We start from the raw sequence: 16,269 nt of genomic DNA, 5'->3' as shown, positions 1-16,269 counted from the left end.
GTAGAAATATAGAGGCTGCTGCGCAAGCATTATTACGTAATATGTTGATTTCGATGCTGCTAAACTTACGTAGAAATGATTCTGGAGGAGAGATGTGTTCATTATGCCTGCCAGGGTCCAACCCACCCGCCCCTTTAAAAATATAGTCATATGAAACCAACAACCGACAGTTGGCAGCAGTGCTATTCTACTCACCTCTACCTACCTCAGTGCTACTAGTGGAAACCTAAGTATAGGACAGTCACATAGTGGTGTCTCATGTTACTAACATTGCAGGGTGGACTCTATAGTTTTGCCAGCAAGATAGATGGCTTCTATTTGTCCATCGATGTTGTCATGATATCTGCCTACTGGAGCAAATTGTGAGAATAATTGGAAGAAAACTTCAGCGCCTGCTCCTTTGTCCTCTGTGGAGACTGATCTGCAGGATATTCTTCATTTAGCATATTAAGTGCTCAGCATTACTGGGATCTCATATTAAAATCACTTGAAAATCACTTGCACCAAATTCTGCCAAAACTCAGAGCTGTGTATTTCATCTCGATAAAAAATAAGCAGCTAAAACCCTACAAATCACCTGGGAAAGAATCCCTCTTCAACACTGTTCGACTCCAAAATATCTGGGAGTGACTCTGGACCATAGGCTTAAGTATAAGAAACACTGCCTAAACATGAAACAAAAAGTGTCTGCCAGAAACTGAGAGGCACCACCTGGGGAGCTCACCCTTGCACTGTGAGAACAAGTGCGCTAGCACTGTGCAATATGCATGCTCTGTGTGACGCAAGTCCAGCCATGCCGAAAACATAGATGTGGCACTAAATGACACTTGCCATATTATCACAGGTTGTTCACCCTACTCCCATAGATAAACTCCACTGTCTCGCTGGTATAGCACCACCTGAAATCCGACGTAAGATTGCTGCTAGGTATGAGAAAAGCAAGGCTATGACTATGGAAGCCCACCCTTTGTATGCCTGTCAACCAGCACATGCTAGGCTGAAATCAAGAAAGAGCTTCTTGACAACCACTGAAGCTCTTAAAGGAACACCACAGCAAGCAAGAATCTCAGTGTCAACATTTGAGAGAATGGATGGTTCCAAAGAAAGAACTTCCCCCTGGACATTCTGAAAAGTGGACAACATGGAAGGCTCTCAATCGATTACGCTCCAGTACCACGAGATGCAAGACCAACCTACAGAAATGGGGCCCTCCCGTGGAGACAGTTTACTGCAAGTGTGGTACTAAGCAGATTAATGATCATCTTTCTCCAGCCACATGTACCATTAAAGACCTAATGAGGGCAACTCCAAATCCGCTTCTCGTGGCCATTTTTTGGTCAACCAGTGTTTAAAATTTCTTCTGTTTAATTTGTCTAGTTTTCTGACACGATAAATAAATAGCAATACTGGGATACTGAAAGATAGGTTACTTTGTATTGAGGTGTAATCCAGGGTTCAGGGGTGGTTTCAATTTCGGCGCTTTTAAAATAGCGGTTACAGGTGTTTCTTATTCTGGGTATCCAGTTTACTTTTTGTGCTTATTGCAGCTTATTTGTATATAGTACTGTGCTAGGTGTTGTTTTAACTGGCATTATAGACTCCCTGTGACTATTACCTCACTTCAACATTTAATTATAGGTTTCACATCCCCATCCCTGCTAGTCTCTTCACCAGGTTCATCTGTTTATTCGCTTTTTCAGATGTTTTCCTTACTTGGTTTTTCTAATTTAATTTGTTGTCCAGTGTAACACCTATATGTTTAGTGCTGTTGCTCTTTTCTAGATGGTTGTCCTCCAGTTTCAGTTTGAACTCAGTATTTTCATGTTTAAGTATTAAAAACTTGTCTTGCTGACAATCATATTGTTCTCAGCTGTCCAAGAGATAAGTTCTTCAAAGCTGCAATCATGGTTTGTTCTAGTCTTTCTTTCTGATCGTTTCTTTTGTTACTGGCTGACGTCCAGATAACAACGCCATCAGCTAACGTGCTGACCGTTGACTTTTTTTAAATTTGTTTTGTAGGTCATTAATATAAAATTTGAAAATTGTAGTGGTAGATATCGCTGCTTGTGGTAAACCTATTTTAGACTGTATATAACATGATTCCATGTCTTCCCATCTTGTTTTTATCCATCTCTGGTTTAGGAATCTTTCAAACCAATTCAGCCTGTTCTTTCTTATGCAACACCCCCTAACAATTATAGTAAATGATGCTAGGCTAGTGTAACGTTATAGGGAAGTGCGCACACAAGAAAAAAGGAAAAAATTGAGCAAACAGACCAGAACAATTGGGTGACGATTCAACAAATATACTAGGTGCAAGGAAGAGTGCTGTAACCTACCCATATAAAAAAAAACAAAAAAAAAACAAGAGGTACGGATCCGATGGAATTACTGAGGCACTCGCCAAAAAACGACACCAACTTTCAAAAAATTTAAAGTAAATGTATAATTAAGTAAATAAATTTACATAGCATGAAAATAAAAAAAACTTTAAAGCTTTGATAAAATAAAAAAAGGAACTTGAAAGAATGGAAATATTAATAGCATACTTAAGAGTTTTGTAAATAGATAATTTAGATATAAATAAATATAATATTCTTTAAAATGATATCATTTCTTCAACTTAAAGGAAAATCCTGGTGCACCAGATCTCCCCAAACATCACAAGTTATTAGTATATACTTTAAATAAAATTTAAAATTTAAATTAGAATAACAAATAAATTGGTTAATAGAGGGCTTCTGACAGAACCCAGTGGTAGGATCATTCCCCGCAATACCCACATAACGTAGGTCCCACAACACATAACCTTAAATTAAAACCCACACAAATACCGACCAATACGTAAAACACAAAACCGCACAGAAATTTTAAAAAAAGTATCAACTCAAATAATTTATAATTTAAATCACACAACCATAATAGGCATGGAAATTAACAAATACACAACCCGAAATAAATAATAGAATGAGGCAGTACACACAACCACAAGAAATTAAACACATAGTCTCGCCTCAAGACCACAAACAATCCATAATTATATTCACAATGGCACACACAAGTGGACGCTAGTCCAGACGAGACAATAATGAATATTCAGTTGCGTAACTGCCACGCCACGATAAGATAAGAAAAGCAAATAACAATCAGAAGGATAGGTAAGACCCAAGCTTAAGATCGCTTCACACTAGGGCTGTCCAAACCCTCAGTTAAAACCCCTAAAGTTACATTATCAAAGTACTACATCTTTGAAATTAATGCGGGTATACCCATTTAATCACGACAATAACCTAATAAAACACCTTCAGTAAAGATGAAAATAAACTTATATATCCCAAAGAATTATTAAAATTTGCAAAGTGACGATAATGATAATAATAATATTTTTTTAAAAGTTAGAATAGGTGCAAGCGTAGTATTAGCTCGAAACACGGTCAAGATAAGGCCAAAACACGCGTAAGGATGCACAAAATAAAATAAGAATCCCAACAAAATTTACTACGGATACGTGCAAAAGCACAGCAACGCCAGCAAAAATAAATTTTAAAACAGTAACCGCACACGCATCCAGAAAATAACCAGAAAAACACTTGCAAATACACAGGAAAATAGAATTAATCCAAGGGAAAAACAAATATAAATCAAAACAACGGAGAATTTCAAAAGTTACCCAGACAATAATAGCCTTCATCGTTACGTACGACTCTTACTTGAAGCAAGAACGCCATACCACAAAACTTGGATACAAATCAAATCACTTTTAAAAACACTACTTAGAATACAAATAACACACACCGGGAAAATAAAATAACAGAAATAAAACACGGATGCCATAAATGCCTAGGTAAGCGACGTGTTTCGAACTGAGACTACTACACACACCCGTAATAAGATAATAAAATGCGATCTGTTTACACTACAAGACTATGCTAGTATTTTTTAAGAATATTTAACCAACACAATCCCATGGCTGATGTAGTGATATTCTCAGCCTATACCCGAAGGTAGGCTCATTGTGTTAGGAATCCCCAAGAGCTCCATTGCAGCAGCAAGCGTCCGCTTTCAATCAAGCCAACTGGTCGTCAACAACACTCCACTCTCGGCCACTAGCGGCGACACCGTCTAGTGTTGGTACGCGCTCTGGCGAGCAAGTTCAGTACACAAAATGGAGTTAAAATCATCGCACACAGATGGCGTAGTAGTTTGTTTAGCAGAGTCAACAGTACGAATATATACACCACAGATAAAAACTTTCAGGATAATTAGGTGCCGTAATGTCCCAATAGCCACACAATGAGCAGTAGACATACAGACCAAATGTTCTGTGCGCCCTTGCACTGAAGAAAATCACTGTCATACAGATACGTAGATAAACAACACAGTTCGACAAATAGCGTCGGATTCCAATTTAATATGGTTATTGTAACAGTAATAATGTCACCGCTCGATACACACGTTTTAAAGTTTTAAAGTTCTTTGTTCAAATTATATTTATTATATTATTAATGCTACACTTACTGCATAGATTTTTAACTCGCTTATGAGTTTTGATCTCCAAACGATATTGGAGGCTGCTGTAAAGTCTATCAATATTGCTAATGTACTCTTCTGGTTGTTGAAGCCTTGTTTCACGTCTTGCACAGGTTTTGTTACTGCATTTGTTTGTTCTCAATCCTGCTTGTTCTTCAACAAGGTATTTTTGTTTCTCCAAATACCAATTTAGGCGTGCCGATACCATTTTTTTCATATATTTTGGTGAGTATTGAAGTTAGGGTTATGAGTCGGTATGACTCCATTTCGTTTTCATCTTTTCCAGATTTTAGAATTAGGATGATAGTGCGTTTAGTCCAGTAAATCATTATGCCAAAATACACTGTAAATTTTTAGGAGTGTTTTGCATGCAGTGGGACCAATATTTTTTTTTAAACGAATTTTGGAAAGATTTTGTCTTCTCCATGTTGTGTTTTATTTTGTATGTTACGAATTGGTTCATCCATTTCTTCCACGGAGAACTCTTGTGTAAACAGCTGCCAAATGTGTTTTCGGTCTCTCTTTTTAATTTCCATTCTTTATTTTTCAACTTCTTATCTATTTGACATTGGTTTAGGTAGAATGTATTAAACCTTTCTTCTTCTGTGATAACATTGCCATTTATTTTAATAGTGCGGCTGGGTACCTATTGTTTAATGAGCTCAGTAGTTTGTGTGCTTTATGTAGTCTGTCTTAATGAATTTATCCTATGTTGTTTTCTTGACTTTGCTGATTTGTCTTTTCAGTATTGTGTTTTCTCGTCTCCACTCGATGACATTGTGTAATTTTTTCTTTTTTTTTTTCTTTTCCTTGAGCATTTTCAGCAGTTTTTCTTGCTTTGTCCTCTTGTTTTTTGTCAGTTAGTTCAGCGTTCCAAACGAGTTTATATCTGTATAGTTTTCCTCTTGGTATAGATTTCTTTTTACTTTTCCTTAGAATTGCACTAAACTTGTACACACCTTGGAATGGAGAGTCTATGTTGGTTATGTCTTGCATTCTTCTTTCCACCATTTCTTGATATTTGTTCCAGTTGCCATTCTTAAAGTTCCACGAAATCTTTCCTTTAGGTCTCCAGTTTCATGCTGATAACTTCCTGGGTCCTGGATTGATCTGCAATGTTGGCTGACACTAAGAGCTTTTATGTGGTTGTCGACTGTTTCGTTGCTGTCTGACTATTTGAAAGTTTGCTGTGAGGTCATTTTTGGCGCCTCAGGTGTATAGGCGGCACACCAGACTCGGCGAGCAGGCGGACGATGGGGCTTGTACGAAAAGCCCGCTGTGGTGGTGGTCTTGCTGAGCCACATGCTGCACTGCCGTAGTCTAGCCGGGATAAAATGTGTGCCTTGTAAAATCGTAGGAGCACAGGGCGGTCAGCTCCCCAATTCCACTTGCAATTTGTCTGCCTTTTTATAGGCCGGATGTTTTCTTTCGTTAACTATTTTTGTGTTCATGTCTGTTAGTTTCTCTTTGAGTTTGAGAGGCCTCCTGCATTCCATTGAAGGATTTTTCATGTTTTGTTTTCATCCTTTTTCATTTGATAGGTTGAGTTTGCCTTGAAAAAGGCAATTGGGTTTCGTCATTGAAATAGTGTTGCCACGTTTATATTTGATCTGTCTTCACCAACACAGCTTAATAACAGAGTAGTTTCGATGCCTTGCCTTGAGCTTATAGGAGAACAATGAGGCAGGGTCTCTCTTTTAAACCCTGTTAACATGGTGCAACACCGTATTTTCATTTGTAAAAGTCATTTTAAGTACGAGTGGATTTGCCACCTTCACGAGCACAGATTCGTGTAATTGTAAGTAAACATGCACGCACAAGAACACTGAACGATCACCAAATAAATCACTCACAAAAATGAGCACACGAGTAGGGGTTTGGTTTCTTCTGCACACATCAAACCATAACACAGGCCGATTGTTTGAAACGGTGAGCGGTGTCTTGTATCGTTTATTTGACCCAATGAGGCCTGGTTTCATCTGAACAACAGTCCTAACACTCGCTATTGGTGCGCAGAAAATCCTAATTGTGTTTATGAAGTCCCTCATTATGATAGGATGTTTGGTGTGCTGTTAGTGCAAGACGAATAATCGGGCCTATTTTTTTCGAGACAACAGTAAATGCAGGGAGGTAACAAGATGACATTTTGACACTTGTTGTTCCATCAGTTAATGGAAGAAGCAAAATCGCGTGGGTGGATTCAACAAGCTTCAGCTCCTACTCATACAACAGAAGATTCCCTTCTCACAATCTCGGAAGTGTTTGCACACAGAGTGATCAGTGCTGGTCTATTTCCCCCTCCTTCTCTAGATCTAACAGTGTGAGATATTTACGTGTGGGTTAAACTGAAAGAAAAAATTTATCGAACAAATCGTCAATTATTGGAGAAACTGAAAAAAAACATTAGAAATGAAATCACAAACATAACAGTGGCAGAACTCATTCACATCAGCCAGGAAAGGCGACATTTCCAGCACTTTTTTTTTTTTTTTTTTTTTTTTTTTTTTTGTAAGATTTCATGTAAGATCGTATACACGCTTAAAGCAGCAACATAAGTTAGGAGTGCAGAGTACATACACAGTGCGTTCGGTCTGGAGAGATCCTGTACACCCACTCATTGCGAGCAGTCACCGAGAATTTGGTGGGAGCTGTATTGCTTGTACAGAGAGATAGTTACGAAAAACACTGCATCCCTCAACAAATAGCATACGCAGACGTGCCAAGTCTCCCGATTTTTCATCACTCCTCCCAATCGTCGGGACCGATCTCCTGATTTTCGGAGCAGTATCAGTAATTTTCGTATTATTTTTAAACTCCCACGGATTTCCTCGTGTCTATATATGGCTGAGTATGGCTGGTCGATAGTAGTTCTAATAATGATACCAGATGGCAGTACGGGGCACGGTGGCCAGTCATGTACTCCTCTACAGCCATTCTCTTTGCAAGTGAGTCATGCGAGTAAACAAACCTCAGAAGTAGCACGCCATAGTCGTCTACTCGAGAAGTGCTCGTGTCGTGTCTTAATGGTTGTTTTGGCCAAATTGTCAAAAGAGAAATATGACAGTATTTAAAAGTGCTTATAGGGAAGAGTTTCCATGTTTGAATGAATCCAGGAAGGGACCAACGTTCACATTCTGTGAATTATTCACTTGCGCGTGGCGGGAAGTGTGATATACTCAAGCATATGCAAACGAAAGGAGAGTGTCCAATGTGTAAAAAGAAACCAGAAACTGAAGTTTTCATATAAAAACCAAGATATAAATTCTGTGACGAATGCCGAGGCTTCATTTACATCATTTATTGTATAACATAACCTGCCTGTAAATTGTGCCAATCACGTGGGATCTTTGTTTCGCAAAATGTTTCCAGATTTGGAAATCACTAAATGATATGGGTGTGCTAGAACAAAAACGGTGGCTATCATTTCTGAAATGTGCATGGAAAAAAGGGCGAAAATTATATCACATTTGCAGGTGAATGCATTTTCTGTTGCTACTGATGGTAGAATAAGAGACTTGAAAATATATACAATTGTTGTAATATTTTAGGCTTGATCTCAATGAAATTCAGAGTTGTCTACTCTCTGTGCCTAATTTAGAAGGGGATGCTACTGGAGCTAACATTGCCTATCGTTTGCTCTAAACTTTTCAGGAATTCCACATTCCATTAAAAAACTGCCTAGCTCTTGGTGCTGGTAATGCTCCAGTAATGGTAGGATTAAAGAATGGTGCGGCAGGATATTTGAAGCGGGAAAATAGTAACATAATCATCGTAGGCTGCTCATGTCACCTAATTAATCCTGCTGCCGAGAAGGGTGCGGCGTGTGTGCCCATAAATATAGATGAAAGTATAATTGATATATTTTATTATCTGGAAAGGAGTGCAAAGAGGAAAGAAAAGTTCAGAGAATTTCAGACTTTACACAACACGTAGACCAGGAAAATTCTGAAGCATGTGCCTACTCGATGGTTATCGCTAAGAAGGTGTTTAGATAGGATTTTGCTGCAGTGGGTTTCTTTGGTTACTTTATTCAGGAGCCAAATTGTGAGTAAGGATTCTCAGAAGGGAACTTTGAAGACTTACAAAAGTCTAAGTGCAGATGTGTCTTGTTTGTCTGAAAAGGTGAAGGATTGTCATACCATTTCATCACACTCCTCAGTTAAAAAGAACAACCCAGTCATCAGTTTTACTAGGGAAAAGAAAAATGAAGCTACTGATGGCACTAAGAGCCATGCTTTGTCACGTGAAGAACGACTGTTCATGTTCCTTTCATCAAATTTACATGCATCTTTTTGCCTTTTTCTCTCCAGTTTTATGCATATCGTTAAAAATCCAAATGTAGGTCTTCAGTCAAGTATGCCACGCATCCACTTATTGAGGTCAGTTCTGGAGGAACTACTGAAGAATGTGATGGCAAGGTTTGTGAAACCAGACATTATTAAAAGCTCCTCCTCTCTCCTTGATGTAGATTATCATACTCGAGCAAATCAAAAGGATGATAGTGATTTGATGATAGGGAACTCTGGGTTGGTTTTAGTGAACACTTTGAACTCTGAGGAAAAGTACATATTCTTTAAGTCTGTTAGAAAGTGTTCCTCTTCATCGTGTGACTACATGGTACACAAATTTCCCTTCAAAGATGTTTTAATTAATGCAGAAGTTGCAAATATTTCTGCTATAAGTAAGGCATCATTTTCTAGCCTTAGATTTTTCATTAACAACTTTCCGAACATTCTGACTAGTGAAACACAACATTTAGATAAATAAACTGATATTCTGCACTCCCAGTTCTGTACCTTTCAGCTCGAAGAAACAGACCTGGCAAAAGGAAGAATTGATGTTAAGTGGGCATTGGTAGCTCAGATTAAATCAGTTAATGATGTACTTAAATATGACAGACTCTCTAAGGTGATGCTTGCTATTTTATAAATTCCACATAGCACTGCAGAATGTGAAAGGATTTTTAGCAGAGTCACAAAGACAAAAACACAGTTCAGATCCTTGCTATCTGAACAAACTTTGGAGAAACTTTTAACCTTAAAATCACTCAGCAAGGCAAGTGCTTTGAGCAAAAATTTAGTTCCGAGTTTCTGAAGAGGGCTAAGTCAGCTATGGGTGTGTTAAACAGCAGTTAGTCATAATGTGATCAGTATGTTGAAGGGTGAGAAGTCACATATTCCTAAATTTCAGATATGTCCAGTATTTAGTATTCATATATAAATAATATGCCTTTGCTGGCGAGATGTAGTGTTTACAGTGCACTATGTCTTCTGGTATGGGCTATATCAAATTTGTTACTTTCATTGACCTGTCACAGTCTCATCCTTGGCTTTGACAATATGAAAGTGACTGAGGTATGAGTGATGCTAGTAATACCATTCCTTATGCAGCCAGTCCCTGTTATGAATGGTGTGAAAATATAGGGTCAGTTGGTGCATACATTTCAGTGGGCTTGGCAGACTGATATGTAAGAGCAACTGCTGGCTCGGTGAGGAAAGCAACGGGAAACTACCTCACTCCTCGTTTCCCTAGTACGCCTCTTGCCTAGGCTATTTATGACAGCTGTTGGCGAAGCTGCAGAGGATCAAACCAGCCTTCGGGCTGATTACCCAACATACATACATACATATAAATAATTAAAAATATATATATGTAGGCCAAATAGAATTGTTAATGTATTGAATTATAATGAATTAGTACATGCTCTTCTATCAGTGATGTCGTAATACATTGCGATTCACTGCCAAATTTCTCCTGATTTTTACTTTTGAAAGTTGGCATGTCTGCATACGGGGTAAGGTAAGCCAAAAAATAAATTGGGGAATGATGAAGTTATGGTTTGGAGGTATATGTGACAAAAAAAAAAAAAAAACCTGCTAGCTCATGTGAGTTTTCCTTCCAAGTTAAATACTGAGATCTCATAATATTTGTATGTAGTAACTTTTTAAGATCTAGTGTAGATGGTTTTGAACTTGGTTACACCAATATTCTTTCATTATTTGTTGCATGAGATTTTCATAAAAATGGTAACATTTTTGGGTCATTCTTCAAAAACTGATGTAGAGTTGTGTTAATACTTATGGACATCTGTCTGTTGCAGCTGTGGCAAGTTGTTCAAATCACAACTAGAAATAGAATTTCATGCAGCCAAATCGGGTCATGTCAACTTTAGTGAATCAACAGAAGAGAAGAAACCTCTGTCAGAAGAAGAGAAGAGAGAACAACTGAGGAAGTTAGAGGAGAAGATGAAACAGAAGAGGATGGAGCGAGAAGAGAAGGAGAAGGTAGAGGCTTTGGAGAGAGAGCGGATCAGGATAAAGTCGGGGAAAGAGTTAACGGCAGCTAAAAAGAAGTAAGTTGCTCTCGTCTAAGGGAGAATATCCCTTGCTAGTTCGCTGGCAAAGAGTTAACAGTGCCTAAAACGTTGATCTTGTGTAAGGGAGAATATCCTTTAGCGGCTAAAAAAGAGTTGGGGAGTGATAATATCTCTTCCTAGTCCACTGGCAATGAGTTAACAGTAGCTAAAAAGAGTAAGTTAATCTTGAGGAGAGATAATATCTCTTCCTAGTCCACTGGCAATGAGTTAACAGTGGCTAAAAAGAGTAAGTTGATCTTGGGGAGAGATAATATCTCTTCGTAGTCCACTGGCAATGAGTTAACAGTGGCTAAAAAGAGTAAGTTGATCTTGGGGAGAGATAATATCTCTTCCTAGTCCACTGGCAATGAGTTAACAGTGGCTAAAAAGAGTAAGTTGATCTTGGGGAGAGATAATATCTCTTCCTAGGAGTTAATGGTAGCTAGAAAGAAGAGAATGTCTGTTGGTAGTTCACTGGCAAGGAGTTAATAGCAGCTAGAAAGAAGTAAGTTTATTTTGGAGAGGGAGAATATCTCTGCCTGTTCTACATATAGGATGGTCTAACTGCAGTCTAACTTTCATATCCCTCAGTTTTCAGCACTCCATACTTAGTCGTTTTGTTACTGTGTCCCAATGTTGCACCCAGTTCAACTTGTCCTCCTTCAGGAATTTCTTTCAGTATCATCGGGGCTATAAAATTCTCTCATACTTAAAATTAAGTTTCCAGAGTATCTGGAAGTGCATCATGAATTCAAATTATAATTTTTATATCTATCTTTATACATTGCTACACATTAACTCGGAGCAATTTGGCTACGTGTTTAGGGGCCTGCATTAGTGACTTTAACCGACACAAACCCAACAATCAAGAATTTTACAATGCTTAGTAAAGCTAAAGATTCCACCTATTCAATACGTTATCGTAATGGTCTATTTAGAACATCACATATTTAACTTATCATAAAATACATCTTTGGGACCGGTTTCGGCAATCCACTATGCCATTATCAGCCATTGAGTTTTTTATAGCAAGGAACATTCAAAATTTAAAAATATGCAATAGCAAGTCCTATTCTTACATGAAAAACATTAAAAATATAGCTAAATAGCATAGGCCCATTGTACTATACAAATAACATGTCTTTTTTGAAAAATACAATATTATTTAGTGCATCTAAAATTATTTTTTATATATAATTGGCAAAGTCTATGATTTGGTATACCTTATGTACAATAGAATCATGTAAAATTGATAAAAGAATCTACTTTTGCCATTTAAACCACAGTTTTAAAACAACAAGTCCTATTTTACATGAAAAATATTAAAACTTGGCTAGTTAGTATTAACCCTTTGTTATGTTATACAAGTAACATGTCTTGTTAAAAAATATAGTATTATTTGGTGCGTCTAGAATTGTTTTTTAGGTGCTTAAAAAGACTATGGTTTGATATAGTTGATACACAGGAAATTTTCTATAAAATTGATGAATGTTTCTATAAAAACCTCTGTCATTTTTTAAACACAGTTTCTTAGTTCCTCATAATATGCGACTTGTACTGTTTTAGATAATAAATACAGGTTCTTCTTCCTTAAAACTTATTGACACAACAGTCTGTTTGACTATGTAAGAAGTAGCAGATTCTGATGTGTTTTTTCTTGTTTGAGTATTGAACCTTGCTTCTAGTATTTTCCAATGTAAATAACTGTGTGGCTGAGGCCGAAACTATGGTTAAGATCTTGAATATTATTTTATGTGCCAGATGGAAATGGGCCGTAAATAATGTTAATCTCGAACCAGTACGGACCTCAGGTTGAATGTAACAGCGTGCAGAGAGAGTGAGGAACAACTATTTAGCTATATTTTTAATGTTTTTCATGTAAGAATAGGACTTGCTATTGCATATTTTTAAATTTTGAATGTTCCTTGCTATAAAAAACTCAATGGCTGATGATGGCATAGTGGATTGCCGAAACCGGTCCCAAAGATGTATTTTATGATAAGTTAAATAAATATGTGATGTTCTAAATAGACCATTACGATAACGTATTGAATAGGTGGAACCTTTAGCTTTACTAAGCATTGTAAAATCTTGAGTCAATACGGACAAAAAATGAAGTTTTTAATACTAAACAACAATCAAGAAACCTGTACCTACGGAAAGGGCGAGGCATAACATCGTAGCCGAGCCCGGAGCGACACTGTATTGAACCAAAGGAAAAGGAGGACCAAAAATGGCCTTGAACAAGCCGTGATCTGGACTCTCTTTTCTACCGAAAGATTCTAAGCTAGCGAAAGCAATTTAGTCATGGAATAAAACATAATGTAAAGGAACACAAGGCGAAACGGCTCTGCGATTAGGGGGGCGCAGCTGTGAGCTTGCACCCGGGGGATAGTGGGTTCAAACCCCACTGTCGGCAACCCTGAAGATGGTGTTCCATGGTTTCCCATTTTTACACTAGGTAAATGCTGGGGCTGTACCTTAAGACCACGACCGCTTCCATCGTCGCCATAAGACCTATCTGTGTTGGTGCGATGTAAAAGAAAAAAAATGAAACAAAGCATAAAACCCATTGAATCACAAACAATTATACTGAAAGTTTACATAGTTTGTCATGTAGCTAGGCCTGGAACATAATCTCAGGTGGTAGTAGTATCTAGCACCAAATGTGTGCTTATACAATTATGAATGCCCAAAAAACATTCACACTAATTTTCCCTACATACGCCTGTCAACCACACAACAAAAAACTAACTCCACCACAACAAAGCCGCATCCCGTGATGCTCCGCTCTCAATAACCACCACATCTCCGCATCAATCCTTGACCAGTTACAGACAGTAATAACAACGGGATGACCAGGGCAGTGATAATGACCAACTGTAATGGAGGCCGCAACAATAACATATTAAAAGGAGGGCATACAGTACAAACATCCTAATGGTGTCCGCATAAATGCGAATAAATAATAATAATAATAATAATGATAATCTAAAGCCACAGAGCAAGGACAGAGCCAGATTTTTTTAAACTTCAAACAAAATGTTCATCTGATGGCTTAGCAGGCATCAGGTCTCTCCTAGTGCATTGGCACTGCCTGTGGCTCCAAGTAGCTATGCAGCGGTCTCCACTGTATTCACTAGCCATGCGTCTTCCTAGGTGTGGTAGTTATCAACTGATGAGTCCAAATTGGCAAACTGGGGCAAAACGTTAGCAAACTGGAAAATGTATACAGTAAAATTTCAGTATAACAAAATTTTGGGGACCTCAGAATTTACTGTGTTATAGTGAAATTTTGTTATACTGAAATAAGTCAGTTCTTAAGAACTCGCCCATTGCTAAACCTGTTGAAGAATCTACGTTATTTCAACATGAATTTACACACACAAAAAAACTTAGCACTGTATATATTAAATGAGAGGAAAATTAGGATATATATATGTGCATGAAATAATGATATAAGCAAAAAGGCTACATTTTAATTCATTATACTGAAAGTTCGAAATTTGTTACAATGAAATATTTTAACATACATTAAATAGGGAAAAGGGAAAGGGCCTAAAAATAATTTTGCTAATCTGAACGTTTTGTTAAACTGGCATTCGTTATAATGGCATATCGTCGCTGCCGGGACAAAACCTCCTATGTGAAACTTTGGCCGGAAAGGTTCTGTCATCTGAGGTGCAATATTGCGTGAATATTGTCGAGGCATTATCGCTCTTCATAATGTATGTGCTGCAGGTCAGTTATCTCAAAAAATATTATCACATACGGGGTTTTGTCCCGGCAACGACAATATGCTCTAAATAGCAATAATATTAGATACTTGAACTCCGGAGTTTACATATTAGAATGCCAATCCCGTAATTCCAGCGATGTCAGTCAAACAGACTGCAATTTTGTCATAAGATACGCCGAACATCGCAACACTCAAACATAATCGTTTTTCGTCTTTGAGTGAGCATCATAACACATCAATAGATAAAGATCTTGAGATCCTTGCATTATAAGCAAAAACGCACCTTGCTCAAAGTTCTCGAGAGCATCCACGTTGATATAGATCAGTTTATGAACCCCTCTCATGATTTAAATGAAATCAATGGTAAAAAGAAAATTCTGCTTGAAACATTTCCATATATTTGTCAGAACTTCTATAATAAAAACAAACCCCGCTTCCATCTCTCCAACTCTCTACCGCTTCCTCTATCCCCCTCTCCCCACCAGCCGTGCACCCCCGTCCTCTTCCCCCCTCACTCCTTCCCTTTCAGTCCTCCCATCCTCGCAAACACAGCTGAACCGTCAATAGACACGATCAGTAAGAACGGGACCATTAAATTTGAGAAGGTCAGGCTGTTTCGAGAGGACAACTACTTATAAGTTTAAAAGTTTTTTTCACACTTATTTTTCACGTATTAGCCCAAGTTTCTCATACCACCTCTTTTTTTTTCCATTACAGATTTGAACTTCATTGGCGGTTTCCACTATGTATCACATATATTTACCGAGCTTGATAGCTGCAGTCGCTTAAGTGCGGCCAGTATCCAGTATTTGGGAGATAGTGGGTCCGAACTCCACAGTCGGCAGCCCTGAAGATGGTTTTCTGTGGCCCATTTTTACACCAGACAAATACTGGGGCTGTACCTTAAATAAGACCACGGCCACTTCCTTTGTACTTCTAGCCTTTTCCTCTCCCATTGTCGCCATAAGACCTATGTGTGTCGGTGGGACGAAAAGCAGCTTGCAAAAAAAAAGAAAAACATACATTTTACCTGGCATCTGTTATCTTCTCTAACAAAGCTTCTCAATTTTTCGCTGCCCTCCTGACTATTTAAAAATAAGGCAAACACACCTAACCAACATTGGACATGATCATTGAGAACGGGACCGCTAAAATTGAGAAGGTCAAACCTCAATTTAATTGAAATAAGAAATAAAATGGTTCAACCTATTCAATACAAGTAAATAAGAAATGTAGTGTTACATTCTTATTAGATTAAAAGTGGTACCGGTTTTGACCACCAATCTGGGTCATCATCAGCCGATTAAAAATACAAAAACAGTGCATAGGGAGACAAGAAATTAAAGGATAAGTCTTTCAAAAGCAGTTGAAGAGGCAATATAAGGCAATAAGGATTAGCACTGTGTGATTTTAAATCCAAGACAAGTGCTTATATGAAGCACGGCGCAAGCAATGTTTGGCACTGTGCTTCAAAATGTTTACGACGAGAGGTCAACAGCCTGCATACACTGTCAGGGTTATGAATTTCATGTTGTTGGTCCGTACTGAACTGAGAATAACATATGAATAGTAACACAGTAAAGGTTTCCACCTATTCAGTACTAATATGTATTTACAATATTATAAATTACATGGAACTAGTTTC

At 37.9% G+C, this 16,269-nt stretch overlaps 1 protein-coding gene across 1 annotated transcript in view; it reads left to right on the top strand.

Annotated features, from left to right (window-relative positions):
- The window catches only part of LOC136881187 (UBX domain-containing protein 1), a 334,080-nt gene that overhangs the window by 205,574 nt on the left and 112,237 nt on the right, over positions 1–16,269 (top strand). Inside the window, exon 4 of the mRNA XM_067153870.2 lies at positions 10,631–10,882. Within this exon, the coding sequence (XP_067009971.1) occupies positions 10,631–10,882 (252 nt within the window). The remainder of the gene's footprint in view (positions 1–10,630; positions 10,883–16,269) is intronic.

Source organism: Anabrus simplex, chromosome 9, assembly GCF_040414725.1.
Source record: "Anabrus simplex isolate iqAnaSimp1 chromosome 9, ASM4041472v1, whole genome shotgun sequence".
In the NCBI taxonomy this organism is placed as follows: Eukaryota; Metazoa; Arthropoda; class Insecta; order Orthoptera; family Tettigoniidae; genus Anabrus; species Anabrus simplex.
The sequence above is the reverse complement of the archived record's forward strand: the minus strand, read 5'-3'. Positions and strand labels throughout refer to the sequence as shown.